The 24,862-nt window shown below is 40.1% G+C and overlaps 1 protein-coding gene across 1 annotated transcript in view; it reads left to right on the top strand.

The window, feature by feature from the left end:
• The first annotated feature begins 319 nt into the window (after positions 1-319).
• The window catches only part of plpp4 (phospholipid phosphatase 4), a 201,472-nt gene continuing 176,929 nt past the window's right edge, over positions 320-24,862 (top strand). Inside the window, exon 1 of the mRNA XM_051650909.1 lies at positions 320-508. Within this exon, the coding sequence (XP_051506869.1) occupies positions 420-508 (89 nt within the window). The 5' untranslated portion in view covers positions 320-419. The remainder of the gene's footprint in view (positions 509-24,862) is intronic.

Genomic DNA, 24,862 nt, shown 5'->3' with positions numbered 1-24,862 from the left:
AGCAACATGTTCTGAGCTCATTGTCTAGCTACACACCACAGCTAAATTAATGTCAATGAGAGCGGAGAGCGCGCGCTTGATCACAAGCACTTTTCAGTGAAGAGCATCACCTGGCTCGGATGCTGACATCGGGTTCGCTCTAGATTTCGGCTCACACACGCGTCCACATTCACTCAAGCGCGCTACAGGATTCTTCGTCACTTTCAGAGGGAACAAAACTCGCGTACTGTACATACCGCAACTGTAGTGCAACAAGGGACATTTCGGCAACGCCGGGTATTTTCCAAATGCACACAAAGGGACAGACTGCTGCTGGTGCCAGACTCCAAAGTGTGTCGCGTCTTTAGGGCAACGGTGGACTACCGCTGACTTCCCAGGTTTCTGGTTTCATTCAGACACAATTGGATTGTGTGAAAACCATGAAGATGTCTCCGCCAGACCGGAGGAAATACATGCGTGATCTGACGGTCGAGATCGGCATAAGAGTGCTGCTCTTTGGAGTTTTTGTGTAAGTAAGCATGGATTTGGAAGATAGGCGTTATTACATGCAGTATGCATTATGCAGTGAACAATATTACGCATTAATGTACATGTTGAGCTTTGAAAATTGATTTCAAGATACCTAACCAGGACATATATGTGCGGCTTCTTGGAGTTTTTGCAGGCTATTGCATATGCCAATTGTGCATTATATTATTATGCATTATTATATGCATGGGCTACTATAGCTAGCTGAACAACATGTTACTGTGTAATTGTAAATGTTGAGCATTGAAAATGGATTAAAAAAGGCTGTTATAACCAGGACGGTTTTACAGATTAAGCTTGTTATAAATGTTTTAGCAATACAATTACTTGGATCTTAAGACTTAATTGATGATTTAACACACTTCTGGTTGAAAGTTTCGAGATGTTATCAGAAGGAGGCTAGCAAGTGCTTGCTTGAATATACCTGTATATACATGCATAATAAAAGTATTTTAAACAAATTCATAATACCTTATATATATATATATATATATATATATATATATATATATATATATATATATATATATAGTGTGTGTGTGTGTGTGTGTTAAAATATATAAGGCAACACACTGTTTTATAAGGCATTATAAATGCTTTATAATGCTTTAAAAATGCCTTTATAATGCATTATACATACAGGTTCAAGTATTACCAAGGAAACGGAGGCTTCTTGAATGGTGTGGTGCTGAAAATGAAAGCAAAGAGTTGAGACAACATGCAAGTAAATCTGTCTATAGCATAAGAAAATCCAGCACTCAGCGAGCAAACAGGTTGTCAAGGTTCTTTAAGTCCATTTATGAATTTTGAAAGGAAATACACAAGCAACCAAAAACAAGACTGTATTTTTCCTGTCTTTTTCACTTGCGTCTGATTTCATCATAAAGCTGTGTATGATAATAGCAAGAACTGATGTCTTAATGAGATGACTTACTGTGATAATATCCAAGCAATAATTAAATGAAATCTAAGCTTTTTTTTATTTTATTTTTTTATATATATATATATATTTTTTATTAAGAAATAACGGCTGAGACTTGTTGTTGTATCAGTAATTTTTTTCCTAGTCTTAACATAAACTACCATACTGAAGAATTTTCAGTTCCTAAAAAACTGAATTGCTTGCTCACAGAAATATATACAGCTTTTCATTTTGTTCAAAGGCTTGGTTGAAAGATCTCTTGAAATTAAACTGTATGCAGTGTGTGTGTGTGTGTGTGTGTGTGTGTGTGTGTGTGTGTGTGTGTGTGGTTAACACAAATGATTTCATTGTGATGTGCTAGACTACACAAGTTTTATAAAGAGCAACCTCAGTGACTGATGTCGAAAATGATTGTTAGTGGTGTTTGGTAAGGTAAGCATTACTATTACTCATACTGAAGGTTAGTGATTTGAAAATACCCAACCCTATATCAAACTTCAGCTTGTAACATGTTCCACACCGTTTGTACTACATGAATGATATCTCAAATCATGTGGCTTGTTGAGAAGAGGCTAGCTATTATGTTGCTAAGCAATTGGACAATTTTCACCTTGAGGATGATAAAAAAACAGGTGAAAAAAACCCCCCGGAGACTTACATAGAAGGAGGGACCCGAGCCATATCTAGAGATGAGAATATCATAAGTTGCAATTCTATCATCAGGCCAAACGGTTCTGAGCATGGTGAGTAATGGCACCAGTGACATTTCCATTAGAACACGATTTGGTATGGTACAATTACAAACTGTTCCCTGCACAACTTTCTCATTGCAGTTAACTAACCGTACTCAGGACAGAAAAACCATGCTGGTGGAACAGCTGTTGATATGTGCTGATTCATGATTGATTGCTTGTCAGTTATTTTCATTCTAACCTTGATTTTGCAGCACCATAATGGATAAAGAAAAAGTTACCATGACAACAGTAACCATTCACCTGATAATTGAAATAATTTTTTCGACTTCTGCAACTGCATAGCAACACCCTGGCAACCACCCAGAACATCCTAGTGTAACAGTGGCCAGCTGATGGATAGCTGTGCAATGTGTATAAACCTCACTCTCCTGACCTCAAGAGGTGAACTAGCGACTGACACTAGGGGCTGTAGCCTTTAGCCTCTTTGTTAGCGCACCCGCCTCCCATGCTGGAGACTCCGGTTCGAGTCCCGTACGGAGCGGGTAGAACGGGAGCGTCACACTAGCAATGGCCTCGCAACCACTCTGAAAATTCTAGTAACCAGAACTCTCCTAAGCAATATTCTAAAAACCACTCTGAACATCTTAGCAATTGTATACTGTAGCAACACCCTGGCAACAACACAGAACAATCTATCAACAGCCTAACAACCAGCCAGAACACCCTAGCAACGGCCTAGTGACACCATTGAACATCTTAGCAACATGCTAAAAATACTCAGAACAATAGATGTAAATAAAAAAAAATTATTTAGTTAATTACATATGGTGATTAATTAATGGAATTACTCGCAATTAATCACATATCTAAACATTTGCTGAGAAAGGCTTCAAATAACAATAATTCAATATATAATGATTAAATAATTAGCTATATTTAAAGAATTATAAATATAATATACTTTATTAATATAATAATTCAGATTAAAATCCACTACATTACTGTGGCAGATAAGTAAAGCATTAATTAGACAATACAAAAAGTGGCTTTAGAAGGCAATAGATTGTTTATTTCCATGTTACTGAACATAAGTCTACATTGGCCTACAGTCCACAGCAATTCATTTTGCAATTTAATTTGTCAATCTGTCCGAGACTTTTCCGAGATTCATTACAAGGGCTTTTCTGAGGATGTGTCAGTGTACACATGCAGTCGATGGACACTTTTAGAGTGTCTCACTTTGGTTGTGTCACATCATAAAACAGTGCTGTGTCAAGTTAAACAGTTTAAAACTTTGAAAACTTAGAGATTCCTGCTCCTTCCAGCTGTTTTTAAACGCAAGAACGAGTTCTCATCTTGTGCTTTGGTGTCAAGCAAGCCTGTAATTTGGTTCTGTCCAGCTGCGCATTGCCTATTAAGCTGGAATTTCGCTTACTGCCCCTTGCTGAAAACAGGTGTTACTTTAAGCTTGAATTGCAATGGTAGGAATTTTCCTGATTATGGACAGTCTGGGAACATGATTTATTGTGTTAATTTGTTTAAACAATTTTGTTTTTTTAATATATAATTTATTGCACTGAATTAAATCAACAGCCCTATTCAGAAAACCTTAGCATTATATAACAACACCCTACCAACAACCTGAAGGATATGCATATGATATTTGTCTCTAGTCTTCATTAATATCTACATTTTAACATCTGCATATGTGATTGTAAAGGTGTGAATCAAAGGGACTGTAAAATCAGAACAACATTGGAGCAAATAGGTTAAAGAAGAACCATTTGATGGGTTCCCTCCTAGAAGGAACATATGGAATTTCCTTTATGTCTTGTGTATTTGGGGGCCATTCATGGGGAGGTCTAACAGTATTGTCACATGGTATAAAGGTATAAAGGTCTGTCATGCAGACTGGGGATGAGCATTTTTGAGTAATGTTGTAGTTGCGTACTCTAACCAACAAAAAAACTGTAATCGATTACTCGAAAATTCAAATGTAAGTCAAAAATAACAAGTAGGACACGTACATGGAATTTATATTTTTTTCATTCACAAAAGTTGCCAAGAACGGTTTCAAAATAGGCGAACTTCAACAAAGTATGATTTTCTTTTAAATAAATAAATAAATGAACAATATGCATTAATATATATATATATATATATATATATATATATATATATATATATATACACACACCGATCAGTCACAGCATTAAAACCACCTGCCTAATATTGTGTAGATTCCCCTTGTACCGCCAAAACAGCACCAACCTGCATCTCAGAATAGCATTCTGAGATGATATTCTTCTCACCACAATTGTACAGAGTGGTTATCTGAGTTACCGTAGACTTTGTCAGTTCGAACCAGTCTGGCTATTCTCGGTTGACCTCTCTCTCAAAAACAAGGCGTATCCATCCACAGAACTGCCCCTCACTGGATGTTTTTTGTAAATTCTAGAGACTGTTGTGTGTGAAAATCCCAGGAGATCAGCAGTTACAGAAATACTTTGGATTGGATTTTCATGCATAAACATTTGTATTATTTCTCATGTTATTATTCAGAAAAATAAGAAAATTAGGCTTTTCTTGAACTTTTTCTATGTCTTGGTAAAAATGAAGTCCAGCTTTTGACAAAATATAGGGAGGAACTTAAGACCTGCCATTTGTGGTGAAAACGGTCATGGTGTTTAAACTTGTGTTGCTTTTAAAGACTGACTTTAGCATGAGCCAGTAGTATTCGATTGTGGGCTGTGAAGGTGTATATCATTGATTGGACCCACTGAACAAATACACCTCTTCACTGAACTAGTTGATCATGTCATTTGTGAAAGAACTGGATGTACTGGTAAACTCGTTTGTGAACGAAGTGAATGAATCATTCATCTCGTTCATGAACAATCTGCTGACAGGCTGAACGAGAGGAGCAGCTGCATGTTGTTCATTCATATCTCGTCAATCTTGTTCAAGAAGAAAAGGGGCTGGATTTATTATGAATAAAGGTGAGTGATGACCACACAATACAATGACATTTACTTTTTAGGCTAGTATTGTATAGCTTGATAAAAAGTTGTGCTCAGCAGTTCACAGTATGACAGATATACAGTGCCAGTCCTAGCCTTTTGGGGGCTCCCTGTCAGTATGTCTGTAATGGATGAACCAGGACTGTACATATGCTTTGTTGTCATTATTGGGGAAAGGATTATGATGTTTAAACACTCTGCAGTGCTGAAGTTGCTTAGTAGAATTTAAGATTTGTATATTTTAATTAAGGATAATTACACTTCTGGTCGTGAATGACTGCTTTTGGTTCAATGCAATTACTTAAAAGACGGTCATTTGGCTCCATCTACAGGCGCAAAGGTGTTACTCGAAGAAATGGTCAATGAACAAATCTTTTTGGTGAACGGAATCATAAGAGTCACTGAAATGAATCAAAATCGAGAGGGGGTTCAGCGAAAAACCACTGCTGACAGCAGTAATTGTCTGCCAATGTCTGTTGAAAGAGTAGGAGGAAACTGCTGCTGGCAGCCGCCAATCATTAGCATCCAAACAGAGACAGCAGCCCATCGCTAAACTTCCAGAGTTACAAATGGTAACAGCAAACAGACGATTTTTCAGTGGCGGATATAGGCATGGGCGACATGGGCTGTTGCCCAGGGCGGCATCTTGCGGGGGGGGGGGTGGGCACCCACACAGACGACACCCCCTTCAACAACTTTTGGGGGCGTGTTGAAGCGGGTTTTGCCCAGGGCGCCATACAAGCTAGAACCGCTACGGAGCAGTTGAGTTTGTTTTAAAAAATAATTATTACATATTTCTTTAATCGTATGTACTATAAAGATTTGACTGGACATTGTTAACATTGTCGTTTTTATTACAACCCTTGTATTCTGAAAAAGATCATTTGAAATTACAATGCACTACACAATGTGAAACTGAACTTGAAATGTTCGCATTCAGCAATAAAATATTCTAAGGTTAAATAAATGTCTATGGACAACAACTGCCATCCTTCATTTTGTAACGAACTTGAAGCAGATGGAGAAGTAGAATCCATGTGTGAGTGTTTATTATATAAAACAACAGTTTCAGGCAGATAATCCAAACAATAATCAAAAGGCATAATCAAAGTCCAGGCAGATGTCGTAAACAGGGAAACAGCAATCAAAGTTAAACAAATCCAAAACAGTAATCCACACTCATAAATCTTAAAGGCAGGCAAGGTCGGTACACGAAAAGCAAACAGTGACATGGGAAGAAAAAACACTTAGTATGGCAGGATAGAACCAGCAATACTTCACAATAAATCTGAGTGTTAACAGAGCTTAAATACACATGAGTAAATGAGTAAACTTGAAACAGGTGTATGGAAGATGGCTGAAGCGAGGATTCTGGGAAATGTAGTTCATAATGTTTTAGTATCCGGGAGATAGCTCCCTCTGGTGGTTTGATGAATGGTCTGTGAGCTGAGACGTTACACATTTAAACAGCAGGTATAGTAGGCTATTCCTATTTTGTATGATGTAAGCGACATAACAAGAATTACAGAGCATGTATGCCCAATATTTATATGTTTTTGATCATTGAAAACTGATAATTGAAAGTTCTTTTGTTTTTGATATAGGTTTAGTTCACTGTATACGAATGCTTAATTTTAATGCCCCCAAAAGGCAAAAAGCAGTATTATTTTGTCAATTTAAGTTATTACTAAAATAATAAAATAATCTCTATCTGTCTTGTTAAAAGACGGTGTTGGCTCAACTATGCTAAGATTCAGGGAAAATGAAGTTTTTATAATCCAGTGTAAATACTTCAGTGTTGGTGTATTATTTGGCTTTGTAGATCAGTCTGTTAAATTATTGGTATGTTTAATGTTCATTTTTTATTCTGTTGTTGGTCTATCATTACTGTCGAATGTATTTGTGCATTTGAGTTGTATTGAAAGCTACACAAATGAGTGGTATCCGCATATAATATTTGTAACGTCATGAACTATCCGTACAGAAAGTATCTGTGTTTCTGTCATTTCATCTAACCTTACACCACAATTAAGATTTAAACAGTACACTAAAGCAACTTGAATAACTTTTGTAATCACATTATTCACCAAAACTAGGTTGTTAAAGGCATACGTGACATTTAACTCAACCAAGATCTGCTTAATAAATGATCCATATGCAATGAAACAATGAATTTATAAGTTTAATAGCTGGTATACTGTAAGAACTGTCAACAAGGTGATGGGCAAAAAAATAACCATTCATTCAAAATACATTTAAAAATGTTGTCAACATTTTCCATAAACTGCATTTTGAATTGGTAGTGTTTAACTATAGTCCTCAATTAAAGCTGTTACACCAGTCATATGACAATCCAGTTATTTTATAAAAGGAAATAATTGACGTAAACCAAAGGCAACATTCCAGAAGCTTGTTTTTATTTTAAAACATGTTCAGTTTTATCTTTTTACTAGCGCTTTCAGCAAATGTAACATTGGTGCTTTTATTATGAAGGAGAAAGAAACTTCTTGCCCACAAGCATGCGAGTGATTGGCTTCTGCCAACAACAGCCCCTCCCACTTATGGTTATTTTGGCAGGTACCTCCGGTTGCCACTGACTGCTGCCAGCTGCTGATTTTTCTCTGAACCTTTACTGTCAAAATCACCGCCACTAATGCCACGATATCTCCTTCTCTCGTCCTACATCTCAACAACATACACATCCACAACACCCCCCAGTGGACTCAATTGTAACTGCGAGAATTGGTGAGAGATTCAGAGGGAAAGCACGGTATAATTCAGGGTTGCCTACTGGAGTAAAAATTTTCAATATTCAAGTAGTGTTTTTATAGTCGACTAGCTGGTACAGAACAATTAGTCGGTTACACTTGCACATCCCTAACACAGACATAGTGTGACCATATCTTCATTTTCCGGGACATGCCCTTTTTTTCGGACCTAAAAAAAGTGGCCGGCCAGGATTTAAACATTTCTGGGCTTTGTCTATATATTGATGTACTCTCTACAGTTAGGACTATCATAAATTCTGTGTATTTGATACTGTGCATCAGATTTCTCTTGTTTATGAGCCTTTATGTGATTATGTGACTGGCTGAGAGCAGCATAGCGCTTACTCTTTCACAGTCCTTTTTTACTCTCTTTCTCATTTGCCCACCCTCTCGCTCTCTGTACGTATGTTGTATGTTTGAGAGCTCTGCCGCTCTCAGCCAGAAAAATCAATAACATAAGCAGGCCCGGTCCCAGATCAAAATCGCTAAGGGTGCTTCTGAAAATAGTGGGGATGCTCTTCATAAGAGACATAATGTATTCTTTTTTTTTTTTTTTTTTTTTTTTTTTTTGATGAAATCATGTTTAATGCTACTAAAACAACTTTTTTGTTTAATGCTACCAAAACATTAAATACACTGCATTTGTTTAAGAAACGTTTTTATTTTATTATATATTTTTTACAATCATTAATATCTACAGTAAGTTTTCATTGCGCATGAATGCAGCAAGCGATGTCGGAAGAAAGATGTTATCTGAACCACTGATCTAGAGTCAGTTTTTGTGTTTCAATAATTGTTAATGTTTGGATTTGTCTTTGGGAAACTGTTATGGACTGTTTTATCTTGAAGCAGAAAACGAATACAACAGGTGGTGGATTTAGTGCAATAATTCTGCAATGAATTCTGTAAGAGCAAGCAGAGGTCGTAACCAATTAAAATGCTTAAGTGTACGTTGAAAGCAGAATGCTGTGCTGCTAATTAGGACACTGATTTGCAAAATAATACACATTTATTAGATTTGATGCAGGGATTATGTTTATGTATTCCCTGGAATTCAAGAAAATCTACTTTGCCAATGTACAATATTATTAGGCTTACACATTCAATTGAGGGTGCCATAACATTCGTTCGAGGGCGCTTAGCACCCTCAAGTACCCCCATAGAACCAGGCCTGAACATAAGTACACTTTTAAAAGTATGTTCCCCAACTCTGTGAATTATTAAATAGAAAAATTGTTTCATCAGACTCACACTTACTACAAATTCTATGTCATTTTTAACGGAAAATGTTGCAACTTAAGCTTTTACGATCATCTTAACTAACGTCACTCGTTATTTTACGATGGAGAAACATCTGTTTCCCGAACCAGCACATAGATTGCTCATTATAAAGTAGAACATAAGCAGGGGTTCATTAATGCATGGGCTTATACAGGCTGAAGCCCAGGGGCCTGCAACTCCCATGGGACCCAGCGGGAGGAGCGTGTTTCAACTCTTTCAGCGGGAGACGTGGTTGTTGACAACGGTTGTGTCCGTGTAATGCTTTATGTGCAGCAGCTGCACCCCCCACCCCCACTCAACAACTTGAAGGGAGCCTTAGCGGACCAGCAAGCCCATGAGCCTAGAGGAACCTTAAAGCGCCCCTGAACATATGTGCTTCATTACGGGAGCTGTCCAGTCCAAATTGGTGCTGATCACTTTGGCCAATTTATGTTCAGGAGTTTGTCTTATCAAAATTAACACAACGTGGAAATACTGACAAACATTGAAGTTGTTTGTAACCTTGCAGAGGTGCCAAAATGTATTAACTATTACAGAATTTTATTAAAGAAATAATGATGGCTTTAGTAAGATGGAGTTTCAGATGTATTGATGTTCAATCATAGAGACTGATGAAATGTAACGTGAATGTATGTGATGTCAATCATAAGGGGCTCTCACATAGCCTAAAGTTTTGTTACTTTGGATGCCTGAACAAATCCACACATAACAGGGTTAAAATCACGGGCATCAGTATTAAACTACTGTAAGGCCTATCTAAACATTAATAGATCATCTGGTTAGAGTTCAATGCACTGTGTACTTGTAGCCTTACTGCCATTATGCAACATGCAATTTGTTACTGCCTTGTTAAAAGGCTATAGGCAAGCAGATTTGAATCAGCCATTGGAGGAAGGAAGAAGAGGAGGAGGATAAAGAGGGAGAGAGAGAGAGAGAGAGAGAGAGAGAGAGAGAGAGAGAGAGAGAGAGAGAATCGCTCATTGCACACTCTCACTAATCTCTTTTGTTAACCATATTTTAATTATTTATTTAGGCATACAAGTTTTAAACTGCATGGTCACATTACTCACATACTTCTTAATCTGTTTAATAAGAACGTATCGTCTTTCTGTTGCCAATTACAATTAATAATAATTACAATTATGCTTATCAAAGAAAGCTAATATAATGTTATACTGTATTACGTGTCTTGTAAATTTAGACCTATCACGTCACATGCTTTTTATCCTCTAAAAAAGTTTACAATGGTTTTCCAGTGATCAAAATGTATCCGGTGGTTGTAAAGAAAACCACACAGAATACAAAAATATCTTTTGGGGTTTTATTCTGAAGGTTGTTTACAAAAAAAGGAAAACACAGCAGTCGATGGGGCCGTATATACGTATCTAAAAAAATAGTAAAATGGAAAACGGGAATGACAATAAGGTACAATGAAATACGACAAAAGAAATATGGTAGAGGCTAATGTCAAAAGAGAATACAAACAGGGCATTAGCTTAACCATATACTTCAACACATACTTATACATGCTTATAACACTCAAAGCATTTTATGCATTTAACACATGCTTAAATCACTCACAGTATTTTACTTATTTTTAACCAGTCTTTAAGGACATGTTCAACAGTTCAAACAATAAAATTCTCATTACACATCATTTCACATATAACACTTATTACACTTATATGGAAAACACTCTGGGCTATAAAATCATTAAAGCACAGTAAAATCTACTGCCACTACTTCAAGGGGCCTTGAAGCCAGAAAAAGCTTCACAGGAGGATTTGTCCTTGGCTGTGGCATCTTGCTTAAGATGCACCTTTGACACTTTTTGATCCACTGCTCCACATCATTATACATTCCAACCCAGCAGCATCGTTGCCTCAACAGGTTTAGCGTGTGCTCAGTGTCCTGATGCATACTGTCATGAACACTTTCAAGGGCCTGTTCTTTTAGACATGAGGGTAAGAGCAGCTGTTGATATTCACCATGATATTGGTCATTCACAATGTGATAAAGCAATTCATCCAGTTCTCTAACACACTTCCACCACTTTATCAGTGTCAGAACAGACTTTGATAGACCAGATCTCTCATGAGTGGTGGACTTTTGTTTATGTTCCCAAAAAGTTCTGAAAGAACTGAGAGTGGGATCTTTCAACTGAAAATCCTTCAGTTCAGCTGTTGTATAACACAGCAGAGTAGGCGTACTTCCTTAAGGGTTTTTTCCATCCTCTACTCCATGCTCAAAAGCATGAATCTGTCTAACCCTATAGCACTTTTTACCAGCCATCACTAAATCGGGTTCTAAGGCTGGTCCTTTGTTTTATTATATTGCAGATGGCAATACAGTCATCATATTCTGCATCCTCAGGAGTGGCAGGTTCCCCCGCTGAAGGCTGCCTAGAGAGGGCATCAGCAACTGCATTATGCCGTCTTGGGCGGTATTTCACCTCAAAATCAAAGGCATCCATCTTTGCTCAATTGCACCAAGCTTGGCCGTTTTTAGATGGCACAGAGTGTTGTTATCTGTAATGACCACAAACTTGGAACCCAACAGATAACCACAGAATTTTTCAGAGATAGCCCACTTGAGGGACAGTAGCACAAGCTTTATGTTACTGTAATGTCTGTCATGCAGTTCTGCTTTACAAAGTCTCCTACTTGCATAAGCTATGACTCTCCTACGCTCACCCTGCTGCTGGTATAAGACAGCATCCAGGCCTTCACTGCTCGCATCAGTCTCCCAATATAGGAAGATTGAAATCTGCATACCCTAACACAGGAGCAGAAGAAAGCTTCTCCTTCAGCTGCTCAAACTCTGATTGCCACTCTGATGACCACAAAGCAAAGTGCCAAACTGCTTGATATACAGGTTGACTAAATCATAGAGGGGGCTGGCAATTTTAGAAAAATCCTCAATGAACTTTCTGTAGTAACTACAGAACCCCAAGAACGAGTGTAATTCCTTAACTGTACTGAGAATTTTCCATTGTTTGACCGCTTCAACTTTACCTGAATCAGTACCAATACCTCGAGCTGAGATCTGATGACCTAATAAAGTTACTTCTTGCTGCAAGAAATGACACTTTTCAGGCTTAACTTTGAGACCTGTTTCTGTTAGTCTGTTAAAGACTATTTCCAGTCTCAGGGAAAGTGGGCGAGTACACTAGTATGCCATAAAGGTACACTAGCTTGATCTGAAAAATTAGATCACCCATGGAAGCCTGCATAATACGTTGAAATGTCGAAGGTCCATTGCAAACCCCAAAGGACATCCGAGAATACTCAAAGATCCCAAATGGAGTCATAAATGCAGTCTTATGCCTCGTGGACAGCAACATGATGATATCCACAATCAATGGAAGAAAAGAACTTTGCTCCTTGTAGTGCATCAAAGCTTTCATCTATCCTAGGCAGAGGAAAGTGTCTTGCTTGGTCTTTGAGTTCAGCTGCCTGTAATCGACACAAAGCCTGAGACTGCCATCAGGTTTCCTAACTTGTATGATAGGTGAAGCATAAGCACTAGTGCTTTCTTGGATCACTCCTTTCTTAAGGACTTTGGTGATATGTTATCTGACTTCCCTATACTGAGTAGGTGGGATATGCATATATCATCCACGACGTGAATCTCATGTTTGTCGGTAAAACCGAGGTCTTCATCCTTGAGAGCAAAAACATCAGAGTTACTTCTCAGCAGATCACTCAGCTCTGCCTGCTGTTCAAGAGTACCACCAGTGTGTACCTTGTAGAGAAACTATTTGGAGCTGTCCTTCAATAACTGACTGTCTTTTGTGTTTACACTTACTCTTCAAAATGAGCAGAAATTCTCTGAAATCTCACCTCACACGTCTCATTGGACTTCACTCTCTCGACACGAGACAGAGTACCAAGTCTGTTTCTGGCCTGTAACCAAATATCTTCTGTGGAGAGATTCACAACCTGTACAGGAAACAACAGTTTCTCTGAAGACACAAGAGAGGGAACAACAATCAGACCGCCAGGTAAGGGTGTGTTCATTGGTTCTAACAGGAATTCCTGTGAACCATCATTTAACATACTTTTTACTCCCTTGACCATTACCATTGCAATTTATGAAGCAGATATGTATACCATGTCTTTTCCAGCTACTCAGACTATGCTTCACTTCTCTAGACTGCTGGCACTTTGCATCTGCTGAAATGCCTCCCTCCAATCAGACTGCAACTCTCCACCTAGGGTAGTATCAAACTCTGCATGAACCAGTTGTCTACATCTGCTAATGATGTTCATGCCAATGAGAGCTGGTGCAGTGGAAGAGTTTTGTGAGTCTCTGACTACTAGAAAACCACACTCTGGTATGGTAATACCCATGTTTTCAACCTCAGACTCAAGATAGCCTAGGTAAGGTATGTCAAAACCATTGGCAGCTGTAATCTTCAGCTAAACTTTCAGTAGTTCACAAGTAAATGTAATCCTGCATTGAGGATAGTGTAAACATTTGTGGCTCACTGTCCTGGGCGAAAGGGGCTCGAGCCTCGAGACTCGACCCGAGCTCGAATACCCCCCGAACTTAGATTATTTATTGATGGATAGATAGGAGGACAAGGGGAGGTGGAGGTATGCCAGAGGACTCGATGCCATGTAGAGGTAGAGCTTCGAACTTTATTTTTCCATGGTATGGTTGACATTTTTGTGGAATTGCCCATATATACACCGATCAGCCACAATACTAAAGCCACCTGCCTAATATTGTGTAGGTCCCCCTCGTGCTGCCAAAATAGCGGCAACTCGCATCTCAGAATAGCATTCTGAGATACTATTCTTCTCACCACAATTGTACAGAGCGGTTTTCTGAGTTATCGTAGACTTTGTCACACCGATAGTTTTTCCCCGTTGTGTCCGGTGCTGGAGCGGCTGTGAAGGGCACGCTGTCATCATACAGTATGAGAGCGGCCTCTAGAGGCAAAATAAAAACTATCACTGATGCCTCGTGGAGATTGTTTTGACACGTGAGACTGCACGTTGAATGCAGCGGAACACTGCACGGAGCTGAACAATGCAGATTTAAAACACCAACAACTAAAAGGTATGTATACAGTACACTACAGTACGCGCTGTCATATCATTATAAAGAAATTAATTTCTTGACTAGATGCTGCATTATTAGAGAACAGCAGTATGTTTGCTGACAATATGAGAGGACGCTAACATTAAAGCTATCCTCAAGCGGTTGGAACAATGTGACAAAAAACACGCAAGTCTACCCAAATGTTTAAATGTCAGGAATGTTACAATTTATTACCATCTATTTGCATTAGTTTATATCCAGTCACATTTATGCTTTAGCCAGCTAAGATGTATATGTAAAGGTAGTGAGTGATTTGAGAAAAATATCTTCATGCAGTCAAGAGAAACGTATAAACAAATCAGAAACGCATCTCATTTTAATTAATTTATTTATCCTCACAGTAATATGTATTTTTGTCATTTTGATTAGATAATCTTCAAGTGAACGGTGTGTGTGTGTGTGTGTTTGTGTGAAACGAGTTTCTCACGGAGAATTTAAACGAGCGTAACACGCAAAATACAAACAAAAAACGTCACTGAATCTTATAGAATTGTTAAAAAAAAGAATAAGACATTGGAATTCATTTGTTTGCCCTAGTTTCACATTAAAGACCCCATCACCAGAAGTGAAATGATCGTTGTCTTGGTTTTAAGGTAATAAAGAGCGTTTACCTCACGCTTTTCATGAGAAACCCTAAGGCATGTAAAAAGTGTAAAATATAAAATACAGCATGTAAAATGCTGTGTGCGTACTGTTCATTGTTAGTTGGTTAATTTCAACATTTACTAAATACATTTTTAACAATTTTAAGTTATAGCTCTTAACATTATTTAATGCATTTACCTTATTGTAAAGTGTTACTTACCAATAAAATTTTCACACATTTGACCTGTAATATTTTATTAATATTTTAATTATTTTCAGATGGCAAAGGCTTTAAAGAAAGTACCAGTGTGGGAGTAATTTACTGAAGTGTCACCAGGAAAAGCACAGTGTAATATATCTGTGACAAAATAATCAGCATGGGGGCATCAAAAAATGCAGGTAAAAATACCACCAACATGTGGAGTCATCTCAAGCACAACCATCCAGCAGTCAGTGAAGAGGCAAAAAAAAAAAAAAAAGTACACGAAAGATCATTCTCAGCCATCAGTGTCTCAACTTTTTGAAAGCAAGACAGGATGGAAGGATACAGATTCAAAGTCTAACAAGATTGATGCAGCTATCATTGAAATGATTGCCACTGACAACCAACCATTTTCAGTTGTTTCAGACCATGGATTTAAAAGGCTCATCTCCCTTATGGAACCCAGGTACCGGATTAAAGATGAAAAATTTTACAGAACAAAAATGCTTGATGAAACATATTGCAGAGTTCTGACAAAAGCCAAAAGTACAGTGACAAAGGACAAGTCCTCATTCATTGCCTTCACAACTGACTGTTGGTCTGGAACTACAGAATCCCTGATGAGCCTTACTGGGCATTTCATCTCCGAGGACTGGTCTAGAAAGCAAGTGGTGTTAAATGTCAAGCCCATGACTGGATCACACACAGCCAGTTATATTCAAGAAACCTTCCTGAACATGTTAGAAGATTGGGATATTGCAGCAGAACATGTAGTTATTGTACTCAATGGACTCAAGATGGCGCTGAGTATGGCTGCTGCGTTGCGAGCTCCGACACAACATAGTAGTGTTTTGTTTGTTTTGTTCACAATTCTTATGTTTTTTGTCTTGGATGTTGTATGCCTTATTGTCTACGACAGACAAACACTCTTGGACATTCGTTCAGCAATTTCACACCGTAAACCGGACTTCAAATTTCTCAATGCCGACCCGCTGTTTACAAACACGCAAGCGGAGCCCTTTGTCTGGGCAGCACGGCCAAGGAAAAGGGGAAACAGAGCCGGCGTACTCATCAGAGTAAGACACCGCGCAAATCGACCCCCGCTACCCACTATTCTACTGGCAAATGTTCAGTCTCTGGATAACAAGCTCTGCGAGCTGAAAGCGCGGATCTCTTTCCAACGAGATACAAGGGACTGCTGCATTATCTGCCTTACGGAAACTTGGATGTCTGCGGAGATTCCAGATTCAGCCATTGAACATGCGGGGTTCTCTGTGCACCGAGCGGACAGAGCCAAAGACCTCTCAGGTAAAAGCAGAGGAGGTGGTGTATGTTTTATGATCAACAAATCCTGGTGTGATCAGAGGAATGTACATTCTATCAAGTCTTTCTGCTCTCCTGATCTGGAATTTCTCTGCTTCTGTGTCGACAATTCTGGCTACCGAGGGAATTCACAGCGGTCATTATCACAGCTGTGTACATTCCCCCACAAGCCGACACAGACCGGGCACTCAAGGAACTGTATGGGAGTATAGGTGAGCAGGAAACCGCGCACCCTGAGGCCGCGTTCATTGTGATCGGGGACTTTAATAAAGCCAGTTTAAAATCAGTTGCACCAAAATACCACCAGCACATTAGTTTCAACACACGAGGGGAACGGGTTTTGGACCATTGCTACTCTCCCTTCCGGGATGGCTATGCCTGCTAACAGGCAGAAACTGAAACAGGAAGCACCCACCCTCAGAACGATCCAGTGCTGGTCGGACGAATCAGATTCCATGCTACAAGACTGTTTTGATCACACGGACTGGGAGATGTTCCGGTCCGCCTCTGATGACGACATCGATCTTTACGCTGATAGCGTAATGTGTTTCATCAAAAAGTGCGTGGAGGACGTGATTCCAACCAGAACAATACGGATCTATCCGAACCAGAAGCCATGGATAAATAACGATGTTCGCGCGGCACTTAATGTGCGGACCTCCGCTATTAATTCCGGGAACGCGGAGGAGCATAAACAAGCCAGTTATGCCCTCTGAAAAACTATCAGAACCGCAAAACGCCAGTACAGGAGCAAGATTGAAGGACAGTTTAACACCACCAACTCTAGAAGCATGTGGCAGGGAATTACCATCATCACAGACTTTACAGGGAATAAAAACTGAACACCGCTGCCTCTCTCCCGGATGAGCTAAATACTTTTTATGCTCGTTTTGAGGGAAATAACACCGCCCTCGCGGAGAAAGCTCTTGCGGCTGAAGCTACAGAGGTTAGTTCACTCTCCGTCTCTGTAGCGGATGTAACCTGATCCTTCCGACGGGTGAATATCCGCAAAGCCGCGGGCCCAGATAGCATTCCGGGCCGCATCATCAGAGCGTGCACGCACCAGCTGGCTGGTGTTTTTACAGACATTTTCAACCTTTCCCTCTCTTTGTCTGTAGTCCCCACATGCTTCAAAACATCCACCATTGTGCCTGTTCCAAAGCAATCAAAAATAACTTGCTTAAATGACTGGCATCCTGTTGCTCTGACCCCCATCATCAGCAAATGCTTTGAGAGACTAATCAGAGATTACATCTGCTCTGTGCTGCCTCTCTCTATTGACCCGTTGCAGTTTGCTTACCGCAACAACCGCTCCACTGATGATGCCATTGCATCTACAATACACACTGCTGTCTCCCACCTGGAAAAAAAGAACACTTATGTGAGAATGCTGTTTGTAGACTACAGCTCAGCATTCAACACCATAGTGCCCTCCAAGCTAGATGAGAAACTCCAGGCTCTGGGCTTAAACAGCTCACTGTGCAGCTGGATCCTGGACTTCCTGTCAAGCAGACACCAGGTGGTTAGAATAGGAAGCAACATCTCCTCATCACTGACCCTCAACACTGGAGCCCTCAGGGCTGTGTTCTCAGCCCACTCCTGTATTCCTTGTACACACATGACTGTGTGGCAACACATAGCTCCAATGCCATCAAGTTTGCTGATGACATGACGGTGGTAGGTCTGATCACTGACAATGATGAAACAGCCTACAGAGAGGAAGTGCACACTCTGACACACTGGTGTCAGGAGCACAACCTCTCCCTCAACGTCAGTAAGACAAAAGAGCTTGTGGTGGACTTCAGAAGAAAAGACAGAGAACACAGTCCCATCACCATCAATGGAGCACCAGTGGAGAGAGTCAGCAGCTTCAAATTCCTGGGTGTCCACATCACTGAGGAACTCACATGGTCCATCCACACTGAAGTCGTTGTGAAGAAGGATCATCAGCGCCTCTTCTTCCTGAGATGGCTGAGGAAGTTTGGAATGAACCGCCACATCCTCACACGGTTCTACACCTGCACTGTAGAGAGCATCCTGACTGGCTGCATCACTGCCTGGTACGGTAATAGCACCGCCCACAACTGCAAAGCACTGTAAAGGGTGGTGCGAACTGCCAGACACATCATCGGAGGTGAGCTTCCCTCCCTCCAGGAAATATATACAAGGTGGTGTGTGAAAAAAGCTTGGAGGATCATCAGAGACTCCAACCACCTGAGCCATGGGCCACTGCTCACTGCTACCATCAGGTAGGCGGTATCGCAGCATCAGGACCCGCACCAGCCGACTCCATGACAGCTTCTTCCCCCAAGCAATCAGACTTCTGAACTCTTGATCTCCCACAATCAAAATACATCAGCACTGCACTTTATTACCCTTACTCTTATATCTCACACCGGACTGTCATAAATTATATTATTATTATATTATATTCTCTCTTAACAACTGACTATCAACCGACAGCCTGAATGTCAATACAGTACAATACTGTACATTCTATATATACTATATATACTTTTTTATATATTTTTATTTTTATTGAATAATGTCTATCTATATAGTGCGTATTGTATACTGTACAGTGTATGTTATTATTTGTATATTGTTGAGTGTAATTATGTGTATATCAGATGTTTAAATTGTGCTGTGTTAATTTGATGTTATTGTAAATTGGTACAGTCTCATCACTGTCACAACTGCTATGTTGATCGGAACTGCACCCAAGAATTTCACACACCATTGCACTTGTATATATGGCTGTGTGACAATAAAGTGATTTGATTTGATTTGATTTGATTTGTACTAATAGATGGGGGAGCAAACATGGTAAAAGGTATGAAACTGGCTGAACTTCCTGATTTAAACTGCACTGCTCACACCCTTCAGCTCATTATTAATGATGGCCTATCTAGTCAAAGAGCTGTTCTGGACATTATTGACATTTTGAAAAGCTGTGCAACTCACTTTGGCCACTCTGTACTGGCCAAACAGAGGCTAAGGACCATTCAGGAGGAACTGGGTGTCCCAAAGCACAACATTATCCAAGCAGTCCAAACTCGCTGGAATTCCACACTTCACATGCTACAGTGAGTGTATGAACAGAAACGGGCACTGAATGTGTATTCTGGTGAACATGTGCATATCAACTGTTTATCTGCCACACAGTGGGAAATTGTCGGTAACCTAATTGACACTCTGGCTCCCATAGAAGAAGTCACAATGGAGATGATCCACTCTGAGTCTTCAGCAGCGTGCGTTATGCCCAGTGTGTCTGTTCTGAAGCTGACGCTGCAGGCGGAGGGTCCATCCTCAGGAGGGATCAAAACTTTACGCAAGACCATGCTTGACAGCCTGAAAAAGCGGTTCTCCAAGGCAGAGGAAACAAAAATTCTGGTCATAGCAACTCTTCTTGATCCCAGATACAAGGGCCGTGCCTTTGCTTCTGAAGATACACTTCAAAAAGCAAAACTATGGCTAAAGGAGGAAGCTGAAGGGCATGGCAAGCTCAAAGAAGAAGATCCGAGCCCTTCTCCAGAAAGACCTGAGCGGGATGAGGAGTCGGATCCAGAGGTAAAGAAGCAGAGAATCCATCAGCCCACTTTAGTGGACACCCTGTATGCCAGGGTCCTTGGAGCAACAGCTGTGTCTCAGGGGCTGTACAGCTTTGAGAGTGAGCTTGAGTGCTATTTGTCAGAGCCTGTCATTGAAAGAAGTGACATGCCTCTGCAGTGGTGGCAGAAAAATGAAGTGCGATTTAAAACACTTGCACTACTGGCCAAGAAATTCCTGTGCCCCCCACCCTCCACTGTGCCAAGTGAAAGAGTGCTCAGTAAAGTGGGCATAATTTATGACCCCAGGAGGAGCCGACTGACTGGACACCATGCACACCAACTCTGCTTTCTGCATTATAATTTGAAGCTTCTTAACTTTGAATATTAAAATTGAACTGCCAGAACTAGAAAATGGATCACGTTATACTTTTGATCTGTTGTAGTTCTTTAACAGGACCTGTTAAATTTCTCCTGTTTCACACAAGTACAAATTTTGTTGTGTCTTCTGAAGTGTTTTTTTAATTCATTTTTTGATGTATCTATTTTTATTTATGCTATTTGGAGTGTTACTCTTTGGTTTATCTTTTATTTACTTTAATATTTATTAATATAATTAATATATTAATATTTATATATTTATTATATTTAAAAAAGTACAACACATTTTCATGGTTCAGTCAGTACTGTTTATTTTTGTAAAAAGTTCAGCATTATTTTACTTTAAGTGTTGTTTTTTCATTCAGTAAAACTTTTCATTTTCATTTAAAAACTATTGGCCAATTAATCGGTATCGACTTGTCTTCCCAACTTATTTATCGGTATCGGCAAAATCCTATATCGGTCAACCTATACTGCTGCCACACGATTGGCTGATTAAATAATCGCATGGATGATTGTTAGTGCCAGACGGGAGGGTTTGTTATGCGGTTGGTTGCCCACTGTCTATCTCTCTCGATCTACTTTTTTTTTAATTATTATTTTTTATTTTGCTTTAATGGCTTATTGTTGATATGACAAAGCAGAGCACTAATCCACTGTGAATCATGCAGCACATGTAGACCATATATTTGTATACCAACCAAAATCTGGTCAGCTAAATACAAGAACATCTAACACAGCCAGATCACACTATTAACAGCCTAGCAAGCAAATAGAACACCCTAGCAAAACATTTTATTTTAAAAAAATTTTTTATCACACATTATACATTTGCACATATAAAGTGAAAATCTTTTTTTCCACATATCCCAGCTAAGCTGGGGTCAGAGCACAGGGTCAGCCATGATATGGCACCCCTGGAGCAGATAGGGTTAAGGGCCCTGCTCAAGGGCCCAAGAATGGTATCTTGGCTGTGCTGGGGCTTGAACCCTCAACCTTCTGATCAGTAACCCAGAGCCTTAACCACAAAGCCACCACTGCCACCACAACATGCTTTTAACAGCCCAAAACAATCAATCAACCACATGGCAATGCCCTGGCAACCACCCAGAACAAACTCACAACGGTTTAGGAACCACACAGAACACCTTAACAATGCTAGAAAACCACAGAAAACACCTCAGGAACCACAAAGCAATGTTCTGACAACTGCCCATAACACCCTAGCATCATGGTGGCGAGTTTTTCACTGGCAAGCACCACTCACATTCCCTTGAGAAAATGCAAACATGTGCCACCTCAATCTACCATATAGTGCCACTATAGTGGCAATATGGAATGTGCAATGAACTACTGTAGTTCATTGCACATTCCATATTGCCACTATGGTGGCACTATATGGTAGATTGAGGTGGCACATATTTGCATAATGTCGGCTTTTTCCTGCTTGTGATTATTTTATAACTGCCAGGTGTTGCCAGCTGCAGCTTGCATCCCATGAAACTCTTCATTATTGTCTTCACAATATGAGATCATGACTAGTAAAACTGGCCTCCAAGCACAACATCTGCTGCTGTCAGTAATTCCATCGCCTGGCCCAGATCTGATGTGCCTTGAGAAATCAGCAATGGGCCTTCTGAATGCTGATCACAAGTTCATAGAGCAGCCCATTTGCATGATAAGAAAAATCTGTTTTAGAATAAGAGCAGGCATCTTTTCCATAAAATGTTAACCTAAGTCAAAATATATTTTACATCACTGAATCAACCTGAATAGATTGGTTACATAGCTCTTTAAGTTAACAATTACAGGTTACCACTTTTAACACTGTATCATATATGTAGGCTTTACTACTTACAGTATATTTTATATTGTTTTATATATACACAGTATATACTGTATGTGCTATATTCCGAGTTTTCTGAAGTTTTACGATAAATTCCTGTAAGGACAGACCCAAATTTAAGCAATTTTTCCTCAAAACCTTTCCTTCTTCTGTAGCTCATGAATCCCAATCTAACAAAAATTTGATCTCATACGTTTTTTTATTTTTTGAGCCTGTGTCACATGGCTGTGAAAAAAAATAGCACTGATCGATACAAAGAACTGGATTGTAATGACACCATAACACTTAAGCCACATGTGGCGGCACATTTGTATGCTCAAACATTCTAGTGTGCCTACCGGTTTAATAGGAAATGATTTATTTTCAAATAGTAAATTCAGTCACCGATTTTATATCAGAAATCTACCGGTACAACCTTATAATGCAAAACTTCCTACACACGTAATTGTTCATTTATTTAAAGTATGGAACATTTCCTGCTTCGGGAAAGCCAGAGTGAGTTATGTATATCTGTTTCAGACAGTAGCAGTCATGAACAGCTGAGCTGAATGTAAACATGTTCACCGAAACTGAGGTGAGATACTCCTCACGGTGACTTGCCTGAGAGAGCACTGTCTCGCTTGCTCTCTCTCTCCCTCTCTATCACACACAGCGGGTGCTCAATGATGGTTAAAATTAACCATCATTGAGCTTGGTTTAAATGGTTTTTAAATGGCTAACACAAACAGAATGTATTGTACTGCATTTGTGTATGACTTCAGAGAGCTCTTCAATAGAAAATCAAAGCCAACTCAGGGCACTTTAGAAATCCTGGACGGACTTTTTTTAAGGTCCAGAAAAGAGGATGTCCGAGGAAAAGGATGTGTTGTTACCCTATAACTTCTCGGTTATTACTGTAACTTTGGTTCCCATAAAGGAAGGAACGAGACTCTGCGTCAGTAGCTGATGCTATGGGAACCCAGGAGTGATGATTTTTCAAGCCCTATCGAATCATGCCAATCTCATTGGCAGATCATTCTTGGCACTCCGCGCCTTAAGAATATGTCATCGCGCCATTTGGTCAGGATTTTTCAACTGAAGGGAGGAGCCACCTCTCGGTCCCTTAACAGAGAGAAATCAGTATTATGGCAAAATTACACAGCGTCTCATTCCCTCCTTTCAGGCAACCAAGGTTACAGTCTTAACCGAGACGTTCCCTTTTAAGTCGGTCTCTTCAACGCTCTATCAGTAGCTTATGCTATGGAAATCGTATACCATAACTCTGTGCTACCGATTCACACGTACAAGAGCAATGCCATAGGGTAGTGAAAAAGCATCAAAATAACCTTCCCTTCGTAATGACAAAAAGGAAGAGAGAGGAAAAACATAACTGTTTTTTTTTTTTTGGGGGGGGGGTTTAAGACCAATGTCTTTAGCCTGTCTGGGTAGTAAAACATTGACAAGAAGCTCTCCTTTGCATTACAATAATGGCTGTCCTCTTGAGGGCATTCTCCAAAATGCTTGGCTTCACAGTGGTGTATCACTAGGAAACTTAAGCAACTGCATGTGACAAGGCGCTTTCAAGTTGAGCCAGCACTGGAGAGCCCTCATACACTATATTGCCAAAAGTATTCGCTCATCTGCCTTTAGACGCATATGAACTTAAGTGACATCCCATTCTTAATCCATAGGGTTCAATATGACGTCGGCCCACCCTTTGCAGCTATAACAGCTTCAACTCTTCTGGGAAGGCTTTCCACAAGGTTTAGGAGTGTGTTTATGGGAATTTTTGACCATTCTTCCAGAAGCGCATTTGTGAGGTCAGACACTGATGTTGGACGAGAAGGCAGGTGGCTCTAATTCATCCCAAAGGTGCTCTATCGGGTTGAGGTCAGGACTCTGTGCAGGCCAGTCAAGTTCTTCCACACCAAACTCGCTCATCCATGTCTTTATGGACCTTGCTTTGTGCACTGGTGCGCAGTCATGTTGGAACAGGAAGGGGCCATCCCCAAACTGTTCCCACAAAGTTGGGAGCATGGAATTGTCCAAAATCTCTTGGTATGCTGAAGCATTCAGAGTTCCTTTCACTGGAACTAAGGGGCCAAGCCCAGCTCCTGAAAAACAACCCCACACCATAATCCCCCTCCATCAAACTTCACAGCTGGCACAATGCAGTCAGACAAGTACCGTTCTCCTGGCAACCACCAAACCCAGACTCGTCCATCAGATTGTCAGATGGAGAAGCGTGATTCGTCACTCCAGAGAATGCGTCTCCACTGCTCTAGAGTCCAGTGGCGGCGTGCTTTACACCACTGCATCCGACACTTTGCATTGCACTTGGTGATGTATGGCTTGGATGCAGCTGCTCGGCCATGGAAACCCATTCCATGAAGCTCTCTACGCACTGTTCTTGAGCTAATCTGAAGGCCACATGAACTTTGGAGGTCTGTAGCGATTGACTCTGCAGAAAGTTGGCGACCTCTGCACACTATGCGCCTCAGCATACTCTGTCATTTTACGTGGCCTACCACTTCGTGGCTGAGTTGCTGTCATTCCCAATCGCTTCCACTTTGTTATAATACCACTGACGGTTGACAGTGGAATATTTAGTAGCGAGGAAATTTCACGACTGGACTTGTTGCACAGGTGGCATCCTATCACAGTACCACGCTGGA

Source organism: Myxocyprinus asiaticus, chromosome 23 (genome assembly GCF_019703515.2).
Source record: "Myxocyprinus asiaticus isolate MX2 ecotype Aquarium Trade chromosome 23, UBuf_Myxa_2, whole genome shotgun sequence".
NCBI classification, from domain to species: Eukaryota; Metazoa; Chordata; class Actinopteri; order Cypriniformes; family Catostomidae; genus Myxocyprinus; species Myxocyprinus asiaticus.
The sequence above is the reverse complement of the archived record's forward strand: the minus strand, read 5'-3'. Positions and strand labels throughout refer to the sequence as shown.